At 42.1% G+C, this 19,073-nt stretch overlaps 1 protein-coding gene across 1 annotated transcript in view; it reads right to left on the reverse strand.

Annotated features, from left to right (window-relative positions):
• Positions 1 to 17,015, reverse strand: part of HCRTR2 (hypocretin receptor 2) — a gene marked incomplete at both ends in the record, with an annotated part of 33,910 nt that extends 16,895 nt beyond the window's left edge. Inside the window, 3 exons of the mRNA XM_082306740.1 lie at positions 709 to 952; positions 2,434 to 2,612; positions 16,787 to 17,015. Coding sequence (XP_082162866.1) covers positions 709 to 952; positions 2,434 to 2,612; positions 16,787 to 17,015 — 652 coding nt within the window. The remainder of the gene's footprint in view (positions 1 to 708; positions 953 to 2,433; positions 2,613 to 16,786) is intronic.
• Between the last annotated feature and the right edge of the window lie 2,058 nt (positions 17,016 to 19,073).

The following is a 19,073-nucleotide window of genomic DNA, read 5'->3' on the forward strand; positions in this document are numbered from 1 at the left end:
GAGACAAAATAGAAGTAGTTACTCCCTGGCAACCCTTATGGCTTCTTAACAGCTTAATTCAACTACAGAAGAAGTTAGATTCAAAGTTAATCTGGAAAGGCAGAATTACACTTCTTGGATAGAATCATTTGTAACTGATCACATTTACAAAGTTATTTAAATGATCTTGTCCATGACAAATTTCAAACTGTAGACTAACTCGCTACCCTATATCGATGACATCTCTAAATTCTGTAATGACATGCAATTTGCATTGAAGTCCCAGGAGGTATTATAAAGACTAGCCAAATATCAGCAATTAGCAAAAGCAATATATCAGGTAAACAGAAATTCTGGTCTCGTGTAGTTATTTCTTAAGGCTAAATACCAAAGTCTTTGTAAACCTGCAACGTCCATCGATCACAGAATTATATAAGCATAAGCATTTAAGGGTGGGAACATTTCTGCCCTCTGGGAAACATTAACATGGTCAAGACACAAGCCAGCCTCATTCATTTAAACTTGGTTTCAAATGTACTTTAAGTCTTAGCAATACAAAAGAAAATAGAATTTCACAGTATTTGAAAAATGGTAGTTCTAGGAAAGCTTATATAATTAAGAACATTTTGTGATATGTTTCTACAACTTGACTGCATATTAATATGTCCTGATATTTTTATTACTTAACAGCAGTACAAATTCAGTCTTTATGGTCAATGACACACTCACCTCCCCAGTGCTCATCACACACTGTGAACAAGGTGGTTTTATTGGCTAATCCTGGGAACACACTGCTGCACTCCATAACAATAGCCTGAGGAATCATTATGATGCAGGACACAATCCAGATAATTATAATGCTGTTCCTTGCTCGCTTGGCTGTGCTTTTAAACATCAAAGGGTGACAAATTGCATACCATCGATCCAAAGCAATGCAGCTGAGTGTCAGTACAGACACAGAGACTGAAACTGTCTAAAGAAAAGGAAATATTATGTAAATGTAATGTAATTTTTTCAGAGCTTTAAAAATTATTTATTGTAATTTTTTCCTAGAGTTTTAAAAATTATTTCTATTTTCAACATAGTTAGCTCTTTATCTGCAATTATTAAGTAGAAATTATTCCCAGAAAAAGACTCCTTTTAAAATCACTTCTTACAGAATTACAACAGATATCCTCATCTGCTGCAGTCCCACTAGAATCAAGAGGACAATTCACAGGTTAGGGTGCTACCCAAACTGAATAGGTGTAGCAGGGTCAGATTCTGAAAGACCAAATTTATGCACCCTAGAATTTGCAAAACTTTATCTGAAAAACTACTTTTAAAACATTAGACAACTAATTAGATCTTTTTTTTTCTTTGTAGAACAATTTTGTTTGGTTGTTTTCTGTGTTATATTTAGATACCAGTACCATCATTTTGCCTTTTCAGTTTTCACAGGAACAACGGAAATTCAGGGTCTCATGAGAAAAAACCCAATAACAATCAGCTTAAGGCAAGCTAAGTCATTTTACCTTCTATTCAGGATGGGAAACAACCTATCACTTTAGTTTTACTCTTTCACTCTGTACACTAGGTGATCATTTAACTTTCTCTTCAGATTTTCTTCCACTAGAATGGAGGCTTTGAAAAAAATTTTGTGATTGTGATTCTGTCAAGTAGAGAACATACCTGCTGGAGAACTGTTGCCCTTGGCAATGTGGCTTTTCACCCACACAGGTATCTGCTGAGAATATAATTTGTGCTGGAGGCACAGAGCTGATCACCTGCATACATTCAGAGTTCTGCTTAATTCTTTTGATTTATAATGACTGAAAGGCCAAGCACTTGCCATTCTAGTATATCCAGTCAGTTCATCTAACCAGCTATTCTTAGAAAAGGTATTTGTCAATCATTTTGATGCAAATGATCTCATAACTAATTAAGTCCACTGGTAAATGAGTGGTGGCAATTATTGCTTAAAGCAAACAATCTGACCAGCTCCCAGTAAACCTGGATACTTCGACTATTTCTAAAGAATGCAAAGTAAGTCACTAAACAAACACATATGAAAGCCCAGACTCCCTTCAGAAGTTCAGATTCTCTGTCACTTGTGTAGCTGTTTAGGTCCACACACAGAGAGTATAAATGACTGTAATTCTATTCACAGACATTTTCATTGCTTTGCATCCCTTCTGAATTATTAAAAAGATCACAAAAAGTGAAGAGCATGAGACAAATGTTCCAGAAAGTGTATTGCCCAAGTCTAACAATCAGATGGATCGAGAACAATATTTATTAATCATAAACATATTCACAAGTGGAACAGTCCTTTAATCGTCAGCATGTACCCTGAGATATCTACTTCAGTAGCAGGGATAACTTCCATCAGATTATCACTATTAGGGAGATGGTATTGTTCTTTCTCTTCTTCATAACATGCGTAATGTGTACACAAACACAGTAAAATAATACCTGTAAGTAGGGAATCACTTTGCAGAGGGGCTGCCCAAAGAACCACGTTTCCGTGATGTCCACTACTAAAGTTGCAGGAAGACAAGTAATTGTGACCAGAATGTCAGCCAGAGAAAGGTTCACTATGAAATAGTTGGTAACTGTCCGCATGTGATGATTCTTCCACACTGCAGTGCAAACTGAATTTGGAAAGACAAGTTAGTGAGATGGAAATGACTTAAGGAATGCTTCAACAGGAAAACACTTGGCTTTGCAGAATTAACGAAATGTTTGTGTCCTTTGTTTAACACAGAATATTTGAATATGCAGTTCAGTATAAGAACCATGTGTTTTCTTTTAGAGTGGAAACAAGAGGGTACATGTAAAGAGAATCTTAGTACACAAAGAATAGTTTTCCATGGACCACAGCATGGGAAATACCGTGATATATAAAGCAGATTATTTTCCTGCTAGTTTATCTTCGCTAACTATTCACACAACTTTCCTCATGTCTACTTTAATCCATTGGCTCTAGTCTATGGCAATACACATCTACATTTGTAAAAGTTTAACTTTTTCTTATGATAGCGTGATGCTTATTTCAAATTGCTACCACATGGAATCTTGTAAACTGTACCAAGGCAATAATAGTTTTATAAAATATTTTGTTGGGCATAATACATCTATTGGATCTGCAGAGAATCTGTAGCAGTTGTCTGGGTAACTGTGATTTGAGGTAAGTAAAGAATGGTAATTTCTGCAGTATTAAGCACTATCCATTTTAAATGTGGTATATTTTTGATGATGATTACTCTGATCAAAAGCAGCATGTAGCAGACATTTTACAAGATGTTCCTTTACAGATTGTTTTATATCTTTTCTTTTCCCTCTTTTTCGGTTCAAAAGGCTTTTAGAAATGAGGCAAATCAGTTCTTTAACATGGTTGCACTAAATTCATAAGCTAATACATTAAAAATGCCAAAATTGAGCCTGAGAAACTAGCCTAAAAATAAGATTTTAATAACTTTGCAAGTAAAACTCTGAGAGATTGTAGCAACCAATAGCTTTTGAATGTTTTAGATTCAGTCACCAAAAGCTCTTTAAAAACTAAGGCACAAAATTTTCCAGAAGCACCACAGTGCTTCTTGTAAGAAACAGTACAACTCATTGTACATCAAAGGTTTTTCTCCTATAAACAATAATTCATCCATCATGCAAATCTGGATGAAGATTCAAAGTCTCCTTAATCTGTCTTAATTTAGATATATTAAACATATCACAGAATGCTAAAGAATAGAGTTAGAAGGATCTTCAAGATGTTGTCCAAAACTTAAATGGAATCAGCTAGAGTTAAGCCATTCTCTTATTAAACTAGGTAAAACAGCTGGAAAAAAATACACAGACCTTGAGGCACATAAGCTCTTGAGATCAGATGCTTCTTTAGATCCGAAGAAGGATGGTGTGCCTGAAAGCTTGTGTCCATCTTCCAGCTGCATCAGTTGATCTAATAAAATATATTACTTCATTCCACAAATCTTCGCTTAAGTCTCTAGACCAGCACAACTACAGCAAAACTACCACTAAGCCATTGTTGCCAAGTCTACATTTTAAAATCTGTTATATTTGAAGATATCATGCCTCTCTTAAATGTGTTGCCGTGTTGAACTATCTTCCCTATTAAAAAAAGTCTTCTAATGTCTAATCTACCTTTCTTTTGCTGCTATTTATATAACTTATTTTCTCTGTACACAGGCAGCAATGAAGAAGAGTTTTTCCTTGCAGCAATGCTTCACATATGTAAAGACACCTTTATTCAGTTTTCTTTTCAGACTGTACAACTCCAGAACTCTTTATCTTTTACTGCTGGTCATTTTTAGAACTTCTGCAACCATCCTTGTTGCTGTTCTCTGGACACTCTTCAGACTGGATTGCACCTTTTGTTGTCAGAGTGCAGTGACCAAAATCGGCGGAATACTCATTCAAGACCTTACTAGAGCTTTAGCAGGAACTGAGATTGGAGCACTTCTTTGTGAGGGCTATGTTTAGGCATTTAGGGGTAATTTAGGACAAAGAGAGAGGGAGAGGCTAGGGAGCCTTCAGTTTCTCTAAGAGAAGGCGATTTTATCAACTACCTTTTTAGGCTTCCAAATTTCATCTAAAGCCCCTGTTGTGCCACAATAGATGTTCTTCATATTTTTTTAATGTGTTGCAGACATAGTTCCAAATTCTATAGCTTGTATAAATTTAATCTTTGATATACATCTATCATGCTCTTGCAAGTGCAAGTCAAAACCCCTCCACAAAGCTCTTCATTGTTCCTGGACTGTTTTTGGAGAAAATCTCCCACAGTATCCGTTTCTTCTATTGTTTTCTTCCTGGATATAGAATTTCAGGTTCTCTTAACTGTGGCCTCAGATATCTGAAAGGCAAGGCTTATAAATCAAAACCTTAAAGGAAACATCATACTAATTGTATTTACTTCCCATTTGGGTGATTTAAGTTACCTACTAACGTAATTATTTCTATAGCATTGCACGATAATTACAATATAACTATCCAGAGCTTTATCACTGTCACTTGGTGCATGGAATTACTACAGTTATAACTTATATTTTGACAACGCAGAGGCAGCACCTAACAGGGAAGATAGATAATACATTGCTGCCCCTCTGGAATGTTGTTCATGGTTGGAAATGCAATGCTGGGGAAAAAAATTGCAGACACCATTTCACTTTCAATTTTAACACTTTAGGCTTTAACTTATGGCTTGTTCTTTGTCTTGAGTGCAATTCATATTGAAACTATGGTCCTGTCTTGTACTTAGGCAAAAGTTAATATTAAGTGGCAATGTTTTTCTGTACTTTTAATTTCTTTTATCAATAGGCAAAAGTTAAATAAAATAGTTTTAAAAGTTCAGCGGTTGACTACTTTGTTCTGATGCTATGGTTTCAACAGTCCTACATTCTACCTGTTTGAGAAAAGTGCATTGTTTCCAGCAAAGGATGTCAATGCCTAAAGGTGCCACACACAAGCAGTTATGTGTGCTCTTTGACAAGGCCTGTTCTCATCCCTGTGCTGACCTGCTTGGGGAAAGCACCTGAACATAAACATTATTTCTGGTAAAAAAAAATCCATTAAGCTAACAAATGTGAGGTCAATCTTACTGGCAGCAAACTGTATCAGAAATCAATTCAAAGCATTTTGCATGTTGTGTTCAAAGCTTTCTATCAGTATGAGAAAATGAAACCTCGCAATACCCCAGAGAGCTAAGAAAATATTATCATTTTCATCATTGATGCAAGGAAAGTGAAGTGCAGAACAGAAGTTGCTAAAGGCCATACAGTAAATCAGACACAGAATAAGAAACTTGGACTCCTAATTCCCAGCTCTGTACTAAGCCTTCCAGATCACACTGGCTTAACACAGGTGGAATTTAGTTGAACTCCAGTACCTGCTGTTCCTCAGAGATATTAAAGACTGTGCCCCTTGCTACTCAGGGAGTAGCAGTCTGCAGGAAAGCCAATGTACAGAAAGTAGCTCTGAATTCCTTTGAATTCTAATCTATGGTGGCAAGATGCACCTGAAAGGTGGAAAAAATAATAATTTACAAGCATAAAAATGCAGTATAATTTGGTACTTTAGATTTCTCTCTTTATGCTTGTGTGTTTCCCCTTTTGACCTCATCCATTCTTTGCAGCATAGACCATTTTCCATTCTTTGCACAACACATAGCACAAGAGCGTCTTAATTAGCATGTTTACATGCTACCATAGTAAAGTATCCCAGAAACTTATTCCATGAATGTACACAAAAAATGAGTTTGTGTAGAAAAGCCTCTGAAGACAAAGTATTGCAAAAACAAGCCAGATTTTCTCCCACTCGTTGCCCTCTGCTGGTTGCAGTATTGTTTTCAACCTGCACAAGCATTGGCAATGTTTTCTTACAGTGCAAAGCTAAACTGGGCTGCTAGGATTTGCTACGAGTTATTTGAATAGGACAGAAGGTATAAATGACAGAAAGTTAGTTCAATATATTCCCTTCAGACTCCATGTCGTTCTGAGTCTACTACAGTACAAGGTTATTCAGTAGTCTTGGACAACAGCTTCATAGATATACCAGTGATCTACCAGATTGTCGAGAAAGAGGCTCTAGCCTGTGTTCAAAAACTATTATTTTATAAGCATGCAAAATAGTTTGACTATGCCAATGAATATATTGTAACTAGTTAAGTATCAGAACAAAAGAATTTTGTATACCCTCCACTCTCACTCCTTTAAATAGGCATTTTCATCTCAGGTGGTACTATAGAGAAGTGGAGGCACTCAGCTCCCGATAAGCCCTAAAGAAACATGCTAGCAGAAGGAAACTTGCATGGAGTGGGAAATGCCACTGCCTACCCGGAGTGAAACAGCAGAGAGCTGTGGCTTTCCACTCAGTTTGGAGAAGAGAAGCAAGGATGAGAAAGGCAGTAAATATTCTCAACTGGGAGTGTATTTTACCAAAAAGTACTCCAAAACCATAAAACAGGAGATAAGGCCAGCACCAGCCTTCCTAAAAAACTTGGGAGACACCACAGAGTTGACAGGATGCCTGTTTAGTTAGGGCACAATGTAGTCGCCGAAACGGAGCTCTTTAGACCTCCACTGAAAAATCTATGAAATAGTAAAAATAGCTCTGAATAAAAGCTCATTTTAACATTATATGCAAATCTTTAATGCAACCTTTGATGTTCCCAGCTATAAATGGGAGTGAGGAAGAAAGTGAGAAAAACGGTATTAACACAGGCATTGAAGAAAAGAGGATCAGAATTTAAAAAAAAAAAAAAAAAAAAAAAGTGGAAGAGAAAGGTGAGAGAAATGTAACTCAGAAACATCTTCCGGACTGCTAGAACTCTACTGGAACCTAATTACCTGTCCAGTGCATTTTATTATTTTCTGTATTTTTGCTTTTATTTTATAAAAACACTCAACGTTACAGTTAATAACTGCAAATGAAAACATGCAGGCTATTTTTCTAACGGTTATTAAGTAATTCAACTCTCATTACTCCTTCGTCTCACCGCTGATGCTTTCATTTCCCCCCCCCCCAGAATCGAGTTTTAAGCAAAACGATTGCTATTCCTACCTCTGCCACACAGTGTCAGTGAAGGCTCGGAAACCAGCTTAAGTTGCCAGGCTGACGGCGTTTGGAAAAACTTGGGGAGGCTTTCCCCAAGCGAGGACAGTTCTGAGATAATGAAGCTTGTTTCAGAACCCATCCTCCAAATATTCACCATCTCCTGCCCCCAAAAAAAGTCTCACGGGCAAGTCCCAGAGAGGACTAAATATAAAAAATTCAAATCAAAGTTAAAACTTTAAGACAGATGCTGTTAGAAGTCCATCAAAAAAGCTTCATATACCTCATTATATTCCTGAAGAAAAAAAAAAAAAACCTCTCAAATGTAACAGTATGGTGAGATTGGTATTTTTCACGTACAAATTTAATCCCTGTTGTTTTAGTGTCCTGGGGCATTTTAATTAGAGGTTGTAATGCTATCTATTCAATTAGCATAGCTCACTGTATCTCAAGCTGAATATGAAAACAATACAAAGGCTCCAGCTGGTATAAAATGCAGCTGCTTGCCTTCTGGAAGATTTATGCTGTCTTGAGCATATTAAACTTTGTGCTGCAGGCCTTCCGCTAGTGGACTGCTGGTTCAGCTGTCAATTTGTTTTTTACATGTCAACCCTAAATCATTTCCTTAACACTCCAGAAGTCTTGTCAGCCTCTTATTCAATGGGTCATCTTCCAGTGTGACGTCTTAGCCAAAATAGAAACATAATTTCCATAACCAGCAATATCTGACATTTCCTTATATAAATGAATGAGCTCTTATCTACCTCTTACTTTATTTTTGGTGAATAATAAATCCCAGATGGATGTAAACAAAGAATTTTCATTTTCTTTCCCATGATACTAAACTTCAATGATTTTATTTTGCTTTGGTAGTTCAGTACCACAATTGTTTCACTAAAATATCATAATATGGCCATCCAGCAGTCATTTGGAAGTAATGCTGTGACTATAAGCACTGGTCATCAACATCTCCAAATCCACGAGGCATAAAGCTTCTAGAGAGCTTTACTCCTTCACAATATTTCACAATCAAACAGTGATTAAAAAAACTTTTAAATACATTTAAGTTACACATTATTTATTCTCTACCTCCTAACCCCATAAAAACATTGTTTCCACCTGGCAATGAACTGGTTCTTCATATGGCACTGTCCCCCTTGGTCGATTTTGGTGATGCCATTACCTACTGCAAATCAAGGTCTGGGTGGCGGGGTGTCAGGCAACACAATCATGTTGAAAGGAAAGCTGAGTAGTTAGGCCACCAAATGGGATTCTGGAGAGACAGAGCCCCTGTGGAAACACTGCATCGATACATATTGTTGGAAGGAAAAACTCTGTCATTGAAACTACTTTCATTATGAACGATTCCTGATTGAGGATTCTTCTGCTTTAACTTAAGAGTCTAAAAATTAGGTGCCTAAGACTAAGCTTATTTTATTTGTTTTAGGAAGGCTTTTTGTGAGTCTTTCAATAACTTTATTGATGATCTTGATTAAGGGGTGAGAAGCACTTTAACTAAATTGCAGAGTATATTTAATTAGGGGCTTTTGAAACCAGCAGTGAGAACAAAAGATCTAAACCAAAGCAATCTCTTCTGTGAATAGGAAGATGATATCTACTTCCTAGGCTGTCCATCTCTTACCCACTATTAAGCTCTAAACTCATACATTACTTCATTTTTTATATAACTAAGCTTATCTGAAAAAAAAGAGTCCAACATAAAACCAGGTTTATGTTGAAAAAGTAATAGAAAGAAAGACACAAAGAAAAGACACTTTTTATACAATACTTATTATAAAGGAAATACTGAAAAAATTCCTACAGCTGGTAATAATGCCCAGCAGATAAGAACTGCCCTTGAATATGTGATGCGACAACTGAAAAGATGGACAATATTCTGGGCTGCACACACAAAGGAATTACATAGCCTGCCAGTGAGGTGATAGCTCCTCATCAACAGAACACACTAAATGTGTCAACAAATTTGAACAAAATCATGGAAGCATGACAAAAGGAGTAGGTGGTTAGGTCATGCCCCCTATGTCTCAAACATGAACAAGTATATATTTGTAGGTTCCATCACTTTTTCCTAGTAAAACTCTAGGAAAAATACTGAAACTGTAAGATATATAGCTCCATAACATTGAACATATGAAATCTTAAAGTATTTTGTTGAATATCAGCTTCACTGAAATGTACTAATGGGTAACTGTCCCCCACAAAAGACAGTGAGAGTCTACATAAATACAACAGATATACAGCAACTAGCTTGCTTGCAGCAATATATTTTCTGAGATGTGTTCTAGCTACCAAGTGCTCTATTGTACTCAGGCTTTTAAAGGGACTTAGGAGTTGAGAGCTGTGCGTTATTCATGTTCTCCAACCCACTTCTATGTTTTTTGTACTGCCTCATTATTATGGTGCTAGAGAAGAATACAAGAACTAAATTCTTCTTGCTGGAAGCTTCTCTCTACAGATTACAACTGGGAGTAATAGCACAACCATCTAATTGGCACAGGATTCATTTTCTAACTCAGTCACATTACATAATCTTAGACAATTAACAATCTTATGGAAATGGAAGTTATTACCGGAAGATCAGCTATGCTATAAAAACAGACTGCCAAAAATGCCAGGTTTGGTCAGCCCTGGACAAAGTGAAAGGTACCATTACACAGTTTCCTGAGCTAACTGTACTGATTAACACAGAAGATTGGTTTTAAATTGCCCCACCACAAGCACACAGGCATACACACAAATCATTACAAGTATTAATTGGCAAGCCTGGTCATCTCTGCAGAGCTGGCTATACTGAATGACCAGTTATTTCATAATCACATTTGATATACTTATTTTTCTATCCATAGGAACAATAAAAAGCCTGCAAAATCCTTACACACACTTCATGTTAGAGATGGAAGGACCATAAATATAGCTGTCATACTGCACATGACACTACAATAAAAAGATTTCACACTTCACTATGATTCAATTTAAACCGGCATGACCCATTATAATCAAGGTACGTTTCACAGCTGAAATGCTGTGCAACTTTGAAAACATATGCTTCAAAATGCATCTGTCAGTCAGTGTAAAATGGAGTTGCACTAGGAAAAGCCGTTCCATGTCCATGTCTGTTTCTAACGTAGATGTACGAATGCCTTTTCTTTAGACTACACAAAGAAAATACAATTCACTATGCTAGTGAAATGCTACAGCAAATATCTTGCATAGTATGCAACTTCTGAATCTGTATCATGAATCCACATTGCCAATATAATACTCCCCAAACTGGGCTAAAATCCTGGCAGTCTTACTGTGCTGAGGACAAGGAGACAGAGCACAGTTTTGTCAGGGCTGACTGCACCTCCAGGCTCTGCAACCTCTGTCCCCTGCCCAGGGGCTTGCTGCCTGTGCTGGAGGCCAGCTCTGGTAGGGGGCAGCCATGTAAGCTGGGATCAGGCTGCTGGGAACAGAGTTTTCGGAGAAAGATGTAACACACCTCTTTTGGGGGTCACCTCTTTGCCTGGGAGCTGCATTTAAGCTCAGGTTCTCACACTTAGCTCAGGCAAAGACCACGTTGCAAGTATGCATGTGCCTTGCTGATTTCGATTGTAATCCTCACCCACTGACTTGACTTTCTGGCTTAACCTCAGACCTGCTTCATCACTATGGAAACAAAGAAGCATTCCAAAACCTTCAATTTTTTTTGAAAGATGGCGAGTTAAAGCAGGAAGTGATAACAGCTTTCATTTTATTTGGTAATGCCCCAAAGAGACTTCTGTCTGAAGAGTACTTCACTGACCTAAGGGAAAGATGTGTTAGTCTCTGTTCAGCTCCTGGCAGATAGGGCTTTACTGGTTTTAGCGGTCTTTGAGTTGTGCAGTTGCTGAATAGCTCTGCTGAGTTACTTTCCTTCTTCCATAGACAGATGATTCTTTCCAAACATCAACTCACAATATAAAGTTAATACTAGGCAGCATATCCTGCCACCATCTAGGCTGCCTCTGTTTTGGGTGTAAATAGAAGAGCTGGTCTTCAGAACTGTCACTCCAACAGCTTTGAGAATGTATAAAATTGAATGGGATAAGTTCTTTAAAAGTTTCACATGTTTATCAGGAACACATCTTGAAAGTAAAATGAAACAAAACCAAAACCATTCAAGACATCAAGCATCTCTTGCAGCTCACCTTCCTTCAGTCTTGGGCATTGCCCTTTTTCACAGTTGGGTGCAATAGGACTGCACTATTCACACTAGCCAGAGTTGCCTTTCGACATAAAGAATGGTAAAGGAAAGCAGAGCTTGTCCCCACTCTCCCCACTCTGGATTCTCTGGTCAGAAAGCACATAGAGTGGAACTAGTTACACATCTGCATATAAGAATCTAGAAAGAAAATGGCGTAATTTCAAATCAGCTTCATCTTTTAATGCTTTTCTACTTTTTGTGTATCTCACAAGGATGTGCATGACTCTTTCTTGCCAGTAATCCCCATATTATGCAAACACCAATGTATTTCAATTGATACTTGAACTCTTACATAAATTGAGCTCATACATTCTATATCTTAGGCAGATGAAATGTATAAATATTGTATCTTTTCCTACATGGTATCTTTTTAAAAATGACAAAGCGACTCTAGTTATTATTCATCCAACAGATAAAGGTGACTCATGCTGATATTACAAAAGTAAAGCCCTTTCAGTGCCAGATTCCCCAAGTAATCTGGACAAAATTAAATGTAATAACTTAAAACACGATTAAATGAAATATGGCTTATCCATGGCAATCAAATACGATTCATGAAGATCATGGCACCATTTAAGAGAATACATGACTCATCCAATTCTACCAACACATGCATGTGTGCATAGACCCCAGTATTCACCAGATACCTTTAAAATTATAACAAAGCAGCATTTGAGACTGTTGCCTATTGATGGGCATTGACTAGGGCTCTGGTGTTAGAACTGTATACAAGCCTTTTATTCTCCAGCCCTAAAAAATCAAATTACAATGAGTAAAAATCAAATCAATGCTGCTGAATTCTACGGGTCAGACTATGAACTCTTTGAGGAAAGGACCACAGTTGGGTTCTGTACAGAACTCAGCATAACGAGCAGTTACTGTAAAATAGATAATAAATAATAGAGCTATCCAGAGAAGAGTAATTCTCTGTCAATTAAATTTAGTTTCGTTCTGAGCTGGAAAAAAAAAAAACAAGTATCACCAAACTGTGTGAGAAAAGAAAGTTTTTGAAATCTCTCACTGATGTTCTGCATGGTCTCTTAGCCTTGGAAGCCAACAGTGCTGAGGACTTTCAAGCTGGGTGTTGGCAGGTTGTGTGTGCTCAGGACCTCAGCTCCTGCCAGCTCTGGGGAGGGCTGCCAAGAGGCCCAGCAGCCCAGCTGGTGGGACACCAGAAGGCTGCTTGTTCTGCGTTCAGTCTTTGATCAAACCAAGTGATCTCTGCTGTACGTTTTGATTTTGATGAATGCATGTTCCCTGAGGGAAATCATTTTATTAGAAAAGTTCTGACCCATGCGAATGAATAACTTAAACAAGAACCATTCCCATTCTTTACCGGTATAAATGGAGTTAAATCTATGGAGTTGTACATTACTTATTAATCCCTTGTGGTCTTATTCCAGTTATTAACTGCTGCAACTGGTTAGTGTGGAATGATCATGTCAGTAACCAAACACCTCTGTACATCCTAAAAATATTTTTCCGTCTTTAATTATCTAGTTTTCTATTTTTAAGCAATGTTTTTAATGCAATGTTTTCAAATAAAGAAGAAACAGGTATTAAATCTACAGTCAACATACATTCTCTACTAAAAAGTCCTATGTTTTCCACTAGCTGTGCAAAGAAGCTGCAAGAGTTTCATTGCTGTGCAGTGGTAAAGAAATCGTTTGGTCTTGTTTGCAAAACAGAGTCCTTATCCTCAACACTTATTCTGCTTCCAGTGATAAATAATGACTGAGTGAAGAAGAAAACAGGACAAAGCATACTGATGTTATCATCCGGATTTCAGGTTCTCTGAATGTTCATGTAAATATGTCCTAAAAAAAGGCCTTCTGTTTTTTCTCAGTGGCTTGCACTGAAATCTCTGGTGAGCAGCCAATGTGGGCACACATGAGAATCATTGACACGAAGCACTCGAACGCAATAATGAAACTTGCATTCAAATGCAGAGACTTGCTAACGGTTTTCACTTTAGCTGGTTTGTGCAGCAGCTCGGACAGTGTATGTCAATTCTCCTAATTAAATTGAAAGCTAAATAGCGATGCAGACCTTGTTATGCATTACTATAAGTAGAATTCCTGCAGTGCAGCTCACTCAAGAGCCCAGTAGATGTCAATCAAAGTTCAAGCTTCTGATTCTACCCTTGGTTGTTAATTAACTGTCAGAATGCTTCAATCTAGTTTATTACTAGTATCTGAGGGATGTGCTGTGCGTTCCACTTGCACAGATGTTATGGCTGGACACAATGAGCCTCTTCATCCCATGTGAATGCACAAATCAAAATGAGAGGCAGAAATATAATTTTTCAGTACCACATAGGGAAGGGAGCAGTCTTTCCTGGTTACTTAAGTGCTATCTGAATAGGACATGCACAAAACAGAATCAAAGCACTGACTTCACATGCCACACTAGTCCAGCAGCACTGGTCAAAGATAAGCAGAGGAACACACTGCATCACTAAGGATGATATCATAAAGCACTATTAGCCACTAAAACTCTCCTCAGAACCACTTCTGCTCTGCTTCAAGAAGGTCCATGACTAAATCCCAGATTAACCTTGAATACGGATTTTCCAAGCAGGAAAAATGAGCTTTTCAGAGACTTCAAAATGTGTACTGTTCTACATCAGATTTTCAGTGGCAGCCAAATAAAGTTTCACAAAAATGTCTTTGGAAAGAGCATTAGACCCCATCAATTTCTCTCCTCAAAATCACGAGAGCCTGCAATCAGTGCAGTATGAACTTTCTTGCATAAAGATGAGACCAGTGTTCAGCTAACGAGCACCTGCACCTGCAGATCCCACAAACAACTTGGCCGCAAACAGAAGCAGCAGTTTGGGCGGGTCAGGTCCCTGTAATGCACAAAGGCAGTTTAAAGAGCAAACGGCTCGGGCAGCAGCAGTCTGGAAAGGTGGGCGGACAGCCAAATGTCAGCTTCCATCCCAAGCAAAAAGATAACGTACACAAAATGTCAGGGAGGAGCAGCTCTACATCAGCACCGATATCGTCTCTGTTTGCAAGTGCACAGATGAAAGCTTTTCGCCTCGTGGCTTCAGGGGAAAAAAAATGTAAACAGGGTGAGAGCTCCTATGGCTGAAGATTTGACCTTGAATCTTTAAGGCGAGAGGACAGCCTGTTTACAGAACAGGTGGAGGCAAAGAGGTAAACACAGGTAGTTCTCCTAAAACGGTCTTTGCCCAAGATCAGAACGAAGGACGCTTTTCTTCCTAAAGTACAGCCTCTTTGCGAGGGCTGTTATCTTTACACTGCCTGTCAAGCTGGCTGCCGAGCAATGGAGCGAGCAAACACGCTCAGGCTTCTGAATGGCTCTAACGTAACCTCTTTAGCTGAAAACTCCCTGGTTTCGCTAACGTGCGCACTGGATGTTTACAGGCAGTTAGCGCACCATTCCAGAAAAAAAGAAAATAGCATCATCAGTCCGTTGAAAGACAAAAGCGCTTTGCAAGATTTTGCCTTTGGCCGCAGTCTTATTTGCATCTCGCCGTGGGAAGCCTGGAGAGCTTGCAGATAACAGCCCTGACATGCATAAATCCTTCTGAAAAACGTGAATGGAAGACCCGTATGGCAGGGCTGGGCGCGCTAGTGCGCCGCTCCGTTCATGGAAATGGCACCGATGCAAGTGAAAACGCCAACGGCCGTGCCTCCCGCTGAGGGGGCCCTCACGCCGTGCCCGGCTCCCCGCGGCCACACCGCCGTCACGCTCATTCATAAACCCAGAACTGATGGAGACCAACGTCTTCTCCGCTCACCCGGCCACCAGCGAACGGAGCGGGCACGGCTGCGGCAGGCAGCCGCGGTCGCCGAGGCGGCGGCCGCCCCGGGCGTGGGCGGGTGCGCACGCCTGTCCGCCCCCCACCCGCAGCCAGCGGCCGCGGGGGCCGAGCGCTCCCCTGGGCCGCCACAAGCGCCTTTTCCGAGAGCCCGGCGGCCGCCCCCGGCGTGGGGCCGGCCCGCCCGCGGGCTCGGCCGGCTGCAGCAGCCAGCTCGGGGGAGCGGGAGAGCAGCTCCGCTCGGGCGGGGAGAGAGGGGGAGCGGCGGGCGGGCTCCCGGCGGCCAGACCCTGCTCGCCGCTCCCCCACACCGCCCCCGCCGGTTCCCGTAAAGGCTCCCCCGCTTCCCGCCGCCGCCCCAGCCCTCCCCTGACCCCGGCTCTCCGCCACACTGTCCCCACCGCCCGAGGGCTACCCGCCCCCCCGCTCCCGCCCAGCGCCCCCGCCCGCCGCCTCCTTCACGGGTGAATGGGAGCGGGGAGGGGCGGGCTCCGAGGCGCCGCCCCGCCTCGCTTCCCTCAATGGGAGCGCGGCAGAGCGCCGCCCCCTCCACCTCCCCATCTCTGCGCCGCGCAGCTCGCGAGCGCGGCCGTTGCGCCGCCGAGGCGCGAGCCGCGCGCCTTCCGTCCGCCGGCTGCTGAGGGGAGCAACGGCCGCTTCCCCTCACGGGGCGGGCGCCGTCCCCTGCCCGTTACCCCGCGGCCCGCAGCCGCAGCCCCGATCCCCGTCCTTCGGAAAACACCCCGCCGTTGTTACTCCCAGCGCGGCGCCGGGCTCCGCCGAGCGGGCCGGGGCTGTGAGCGGGAGCGGCAGCCTCCCGGGCGGGCGGAGAGGCGGAGCCGCCGGCCGGGGCGGGCAGGGCGGCGGCGGCGGGGGGGGTGGTTTCAGCACCTCGGCCCGGCGGACAGGGACGGGAGCCGGCCGGCAGCCCCCGGCTCTCCCCCAGCGGGTCCCTCCGGTGAGCTCCGCCGGCCCCGCTCCGCCTGCCCAGCCCCGGCACCGAGCGGCTGCCGCCGCAGCCCCTCTCGCAAGCGCAGCGGGAAGCGCTTTTCACGGCGTCCCGCAGCAAGGGCCCCTTCCGCGCAGCTTTAACTTTCCCCCGCGGCTGGGGACACCCGCGTTTCCAGCCGGGGAAGCGAAACCCACCCCCGGTTTCCAGCCACCATCCCTGCAAACCCCACCTCGGCAAGGGGGAAAGGGAACTTTGGGGGAGCGCGACTCACCCAGGACGTTCCCGACGAGCGCCACGATGAAGACGACGATGTAGCCGGCGATCAGCGCCCATTCGTACTCCTTGGGATGCAAATACTCCTTCCAGAGGTATCGCAGGAACTCCTCATCGTCGTAGTCGGAGGAAGGGGTTAAAAGAGCCTCCCGCGTTTCGTTTAGCTCCGACCCGCTCGTCCAATTCCTGCACGGAGAGGAACCATCCTCGGGTTGAATCCCGGACATCCCTGGTGGTTGTTCCAGGGTCTGGGGAAAAAAAAGAAAAAAACCCCACAAAACCAAACCAAACCAACAAAACCAAAACCCCAGACCCTCTCAGAGCATCCGAGCTTTCTCCCGCCCGTCCATCGAGGCTTGTGGTTGCCAGTGCGAAAAGCGGGGAGTGGGGAGAAAAATGACGCGGGAACTTACGGGAGCCAATGCGGGAACAGGCTGGGGATCCGCGTCGGTCCCCAACCCGCCCTGACCAGCCTTTTCCCCGGTCGGGCAGGGGGGGCACAGCCCCCCCTGCCCGACCGGGGAAAAGGCTGGTCAGGGCGGGTTGCATGCCTCGGGTACCAGACTGCACTTGCCCCTGCTGGAAAAGTCACGTCCGTTTCGGACGACGCCGTTTTTTGTGCCCTAAACCCCCCCACCCCCCCAGCTCTGCACACCCCCCCCCCATCCCCATCCCCGCATCTCTCCCCCCCCGACCCTGCTCGTCCACCCCTCTTCCGACTCCTGTTCCCCACCCTCTCTCGCACAGGCACTTCTCTTCAGACCTTTCTACATTAAATACCATATATATTCAAGATATTTGTAGATCAAAGGCAGTGGAAGGAAGCACAGGGTGAAATGAGCCTAAATTAAAAACGAGTGGCTGATGAGGCTGTCTCCTTTCAGTGCCCCTTTTAAAATTGGGTATGGGGCTAAAACAGAGGAATTAACCCCAATGTGAAAATCCTTAAGAGCATGGATCAGACAAGTGCAGGTTTTCATCAGATTTGAAGATCACCGAGAGCTCACTGGAGGCTTGAGTCTAGCATGCAGACTCTCTGCGCTGAGGCGGTTTCAAACATCCAGTTTGGGATCTCCAGACAGCACCTGCCCCTTAGCTATTCTGAATTGAGCTGAGCTGGCAGAAAGCAATTCAGGAGAGCCCAGAAGTGTTAGTTAAGCAGCGTGATAGGATTCCTGGCTTCTGGTCATTGCTTCTTGACTTATTTTCATACTTTGCCCCGTGTACAATTCCCAAAAGAGAAGGGATAGGTCTGAACTTGTCCCTCCCTGGCTGAAAAAAAGCCTCTTATTCAGATAATCTGTTCAATTCCTAGCTGAATAATTTAATGAGTCTGATATAAGCACCACTTCCATTGTGAAATGACACACCTCGCTCCGTTAAGCATTTCAGTGCAGAGTCTGCATCTCCATAGGAATGGAGGAACTATTATGGTGGGACTCTACTTCCAACACGTAAGCATAGGGAGGCATATATTCATAAACACTGTAGTGCTTAGTTCTAGACAGTGCTTTGTCTTCCTGAATTGTTCTTTATAGGTGTGCTGCCTTCTCTATTGCCTTCAAAGTCCAATACAGCATACCTACACCCGGTGTAGCCTTTGGGCACCTATTTCTATAGACCCGCCCTCTTTGTTTTAGTTCCCTGTAAAGTAAAGAAAAAATCCCTTTCTTGTTACACAGGGAAATTGAGTGGACTTTTTAGCCTAAATACGTTAAAGACTGAGAAATACTCGGGTATATAAAGGTAGGATCAGCACCTATCTTACACAAATTAGAAAGGCAGACTTGCAAACATCATAAATAGAGATTAGACACTCTGCAACTAATGAAAACATCTAAGGTTATATTAGTTAAGGTATGAGTTTTGGGAAGTGATTTACACTCACCTGAGAATGTGGGAATGCAGGTCTACTTGGTACACAAAAAGAGACATATTTAAGGAGCTTGTCATAGTCTTCACTAGTGGCGAAAAGACTTAGAGCATGGCCATTTGGTGATCTGTGACAGACGACCACACTCATGCTCCAGCTTGTTTCATATGTTAAAATGTTGGTCCGTTATTCCAATATTTGCTTCCAAGTTACCATAAAGTCTGAAATAGCTACTGCCTTTTTTGACACAGAGTGCTTTTTTTTTCTTCCTCCCTCACCAATAGTAAGGAATTGAATTAAAAAGGTATAAATATTAAGAAACAACATGGTTTTATGAAATATACATCTTAGGGCTCATCATTTTTTCAACAAGATGACAAGTTTGATTGATAAAGACATAAATAATTTATTA

This window comes from Platalea leucorodia (assembly GCF_965183815.1).
Source record: "Platalea leucorodia genome assembly, chromosome: 3".
Lineage (NCBI taxonomy): Eukaryota > Metazoa > Chordata > Aves > Pelecaniformes > Threskiornithidae > Platalea > Platalea leucorodia.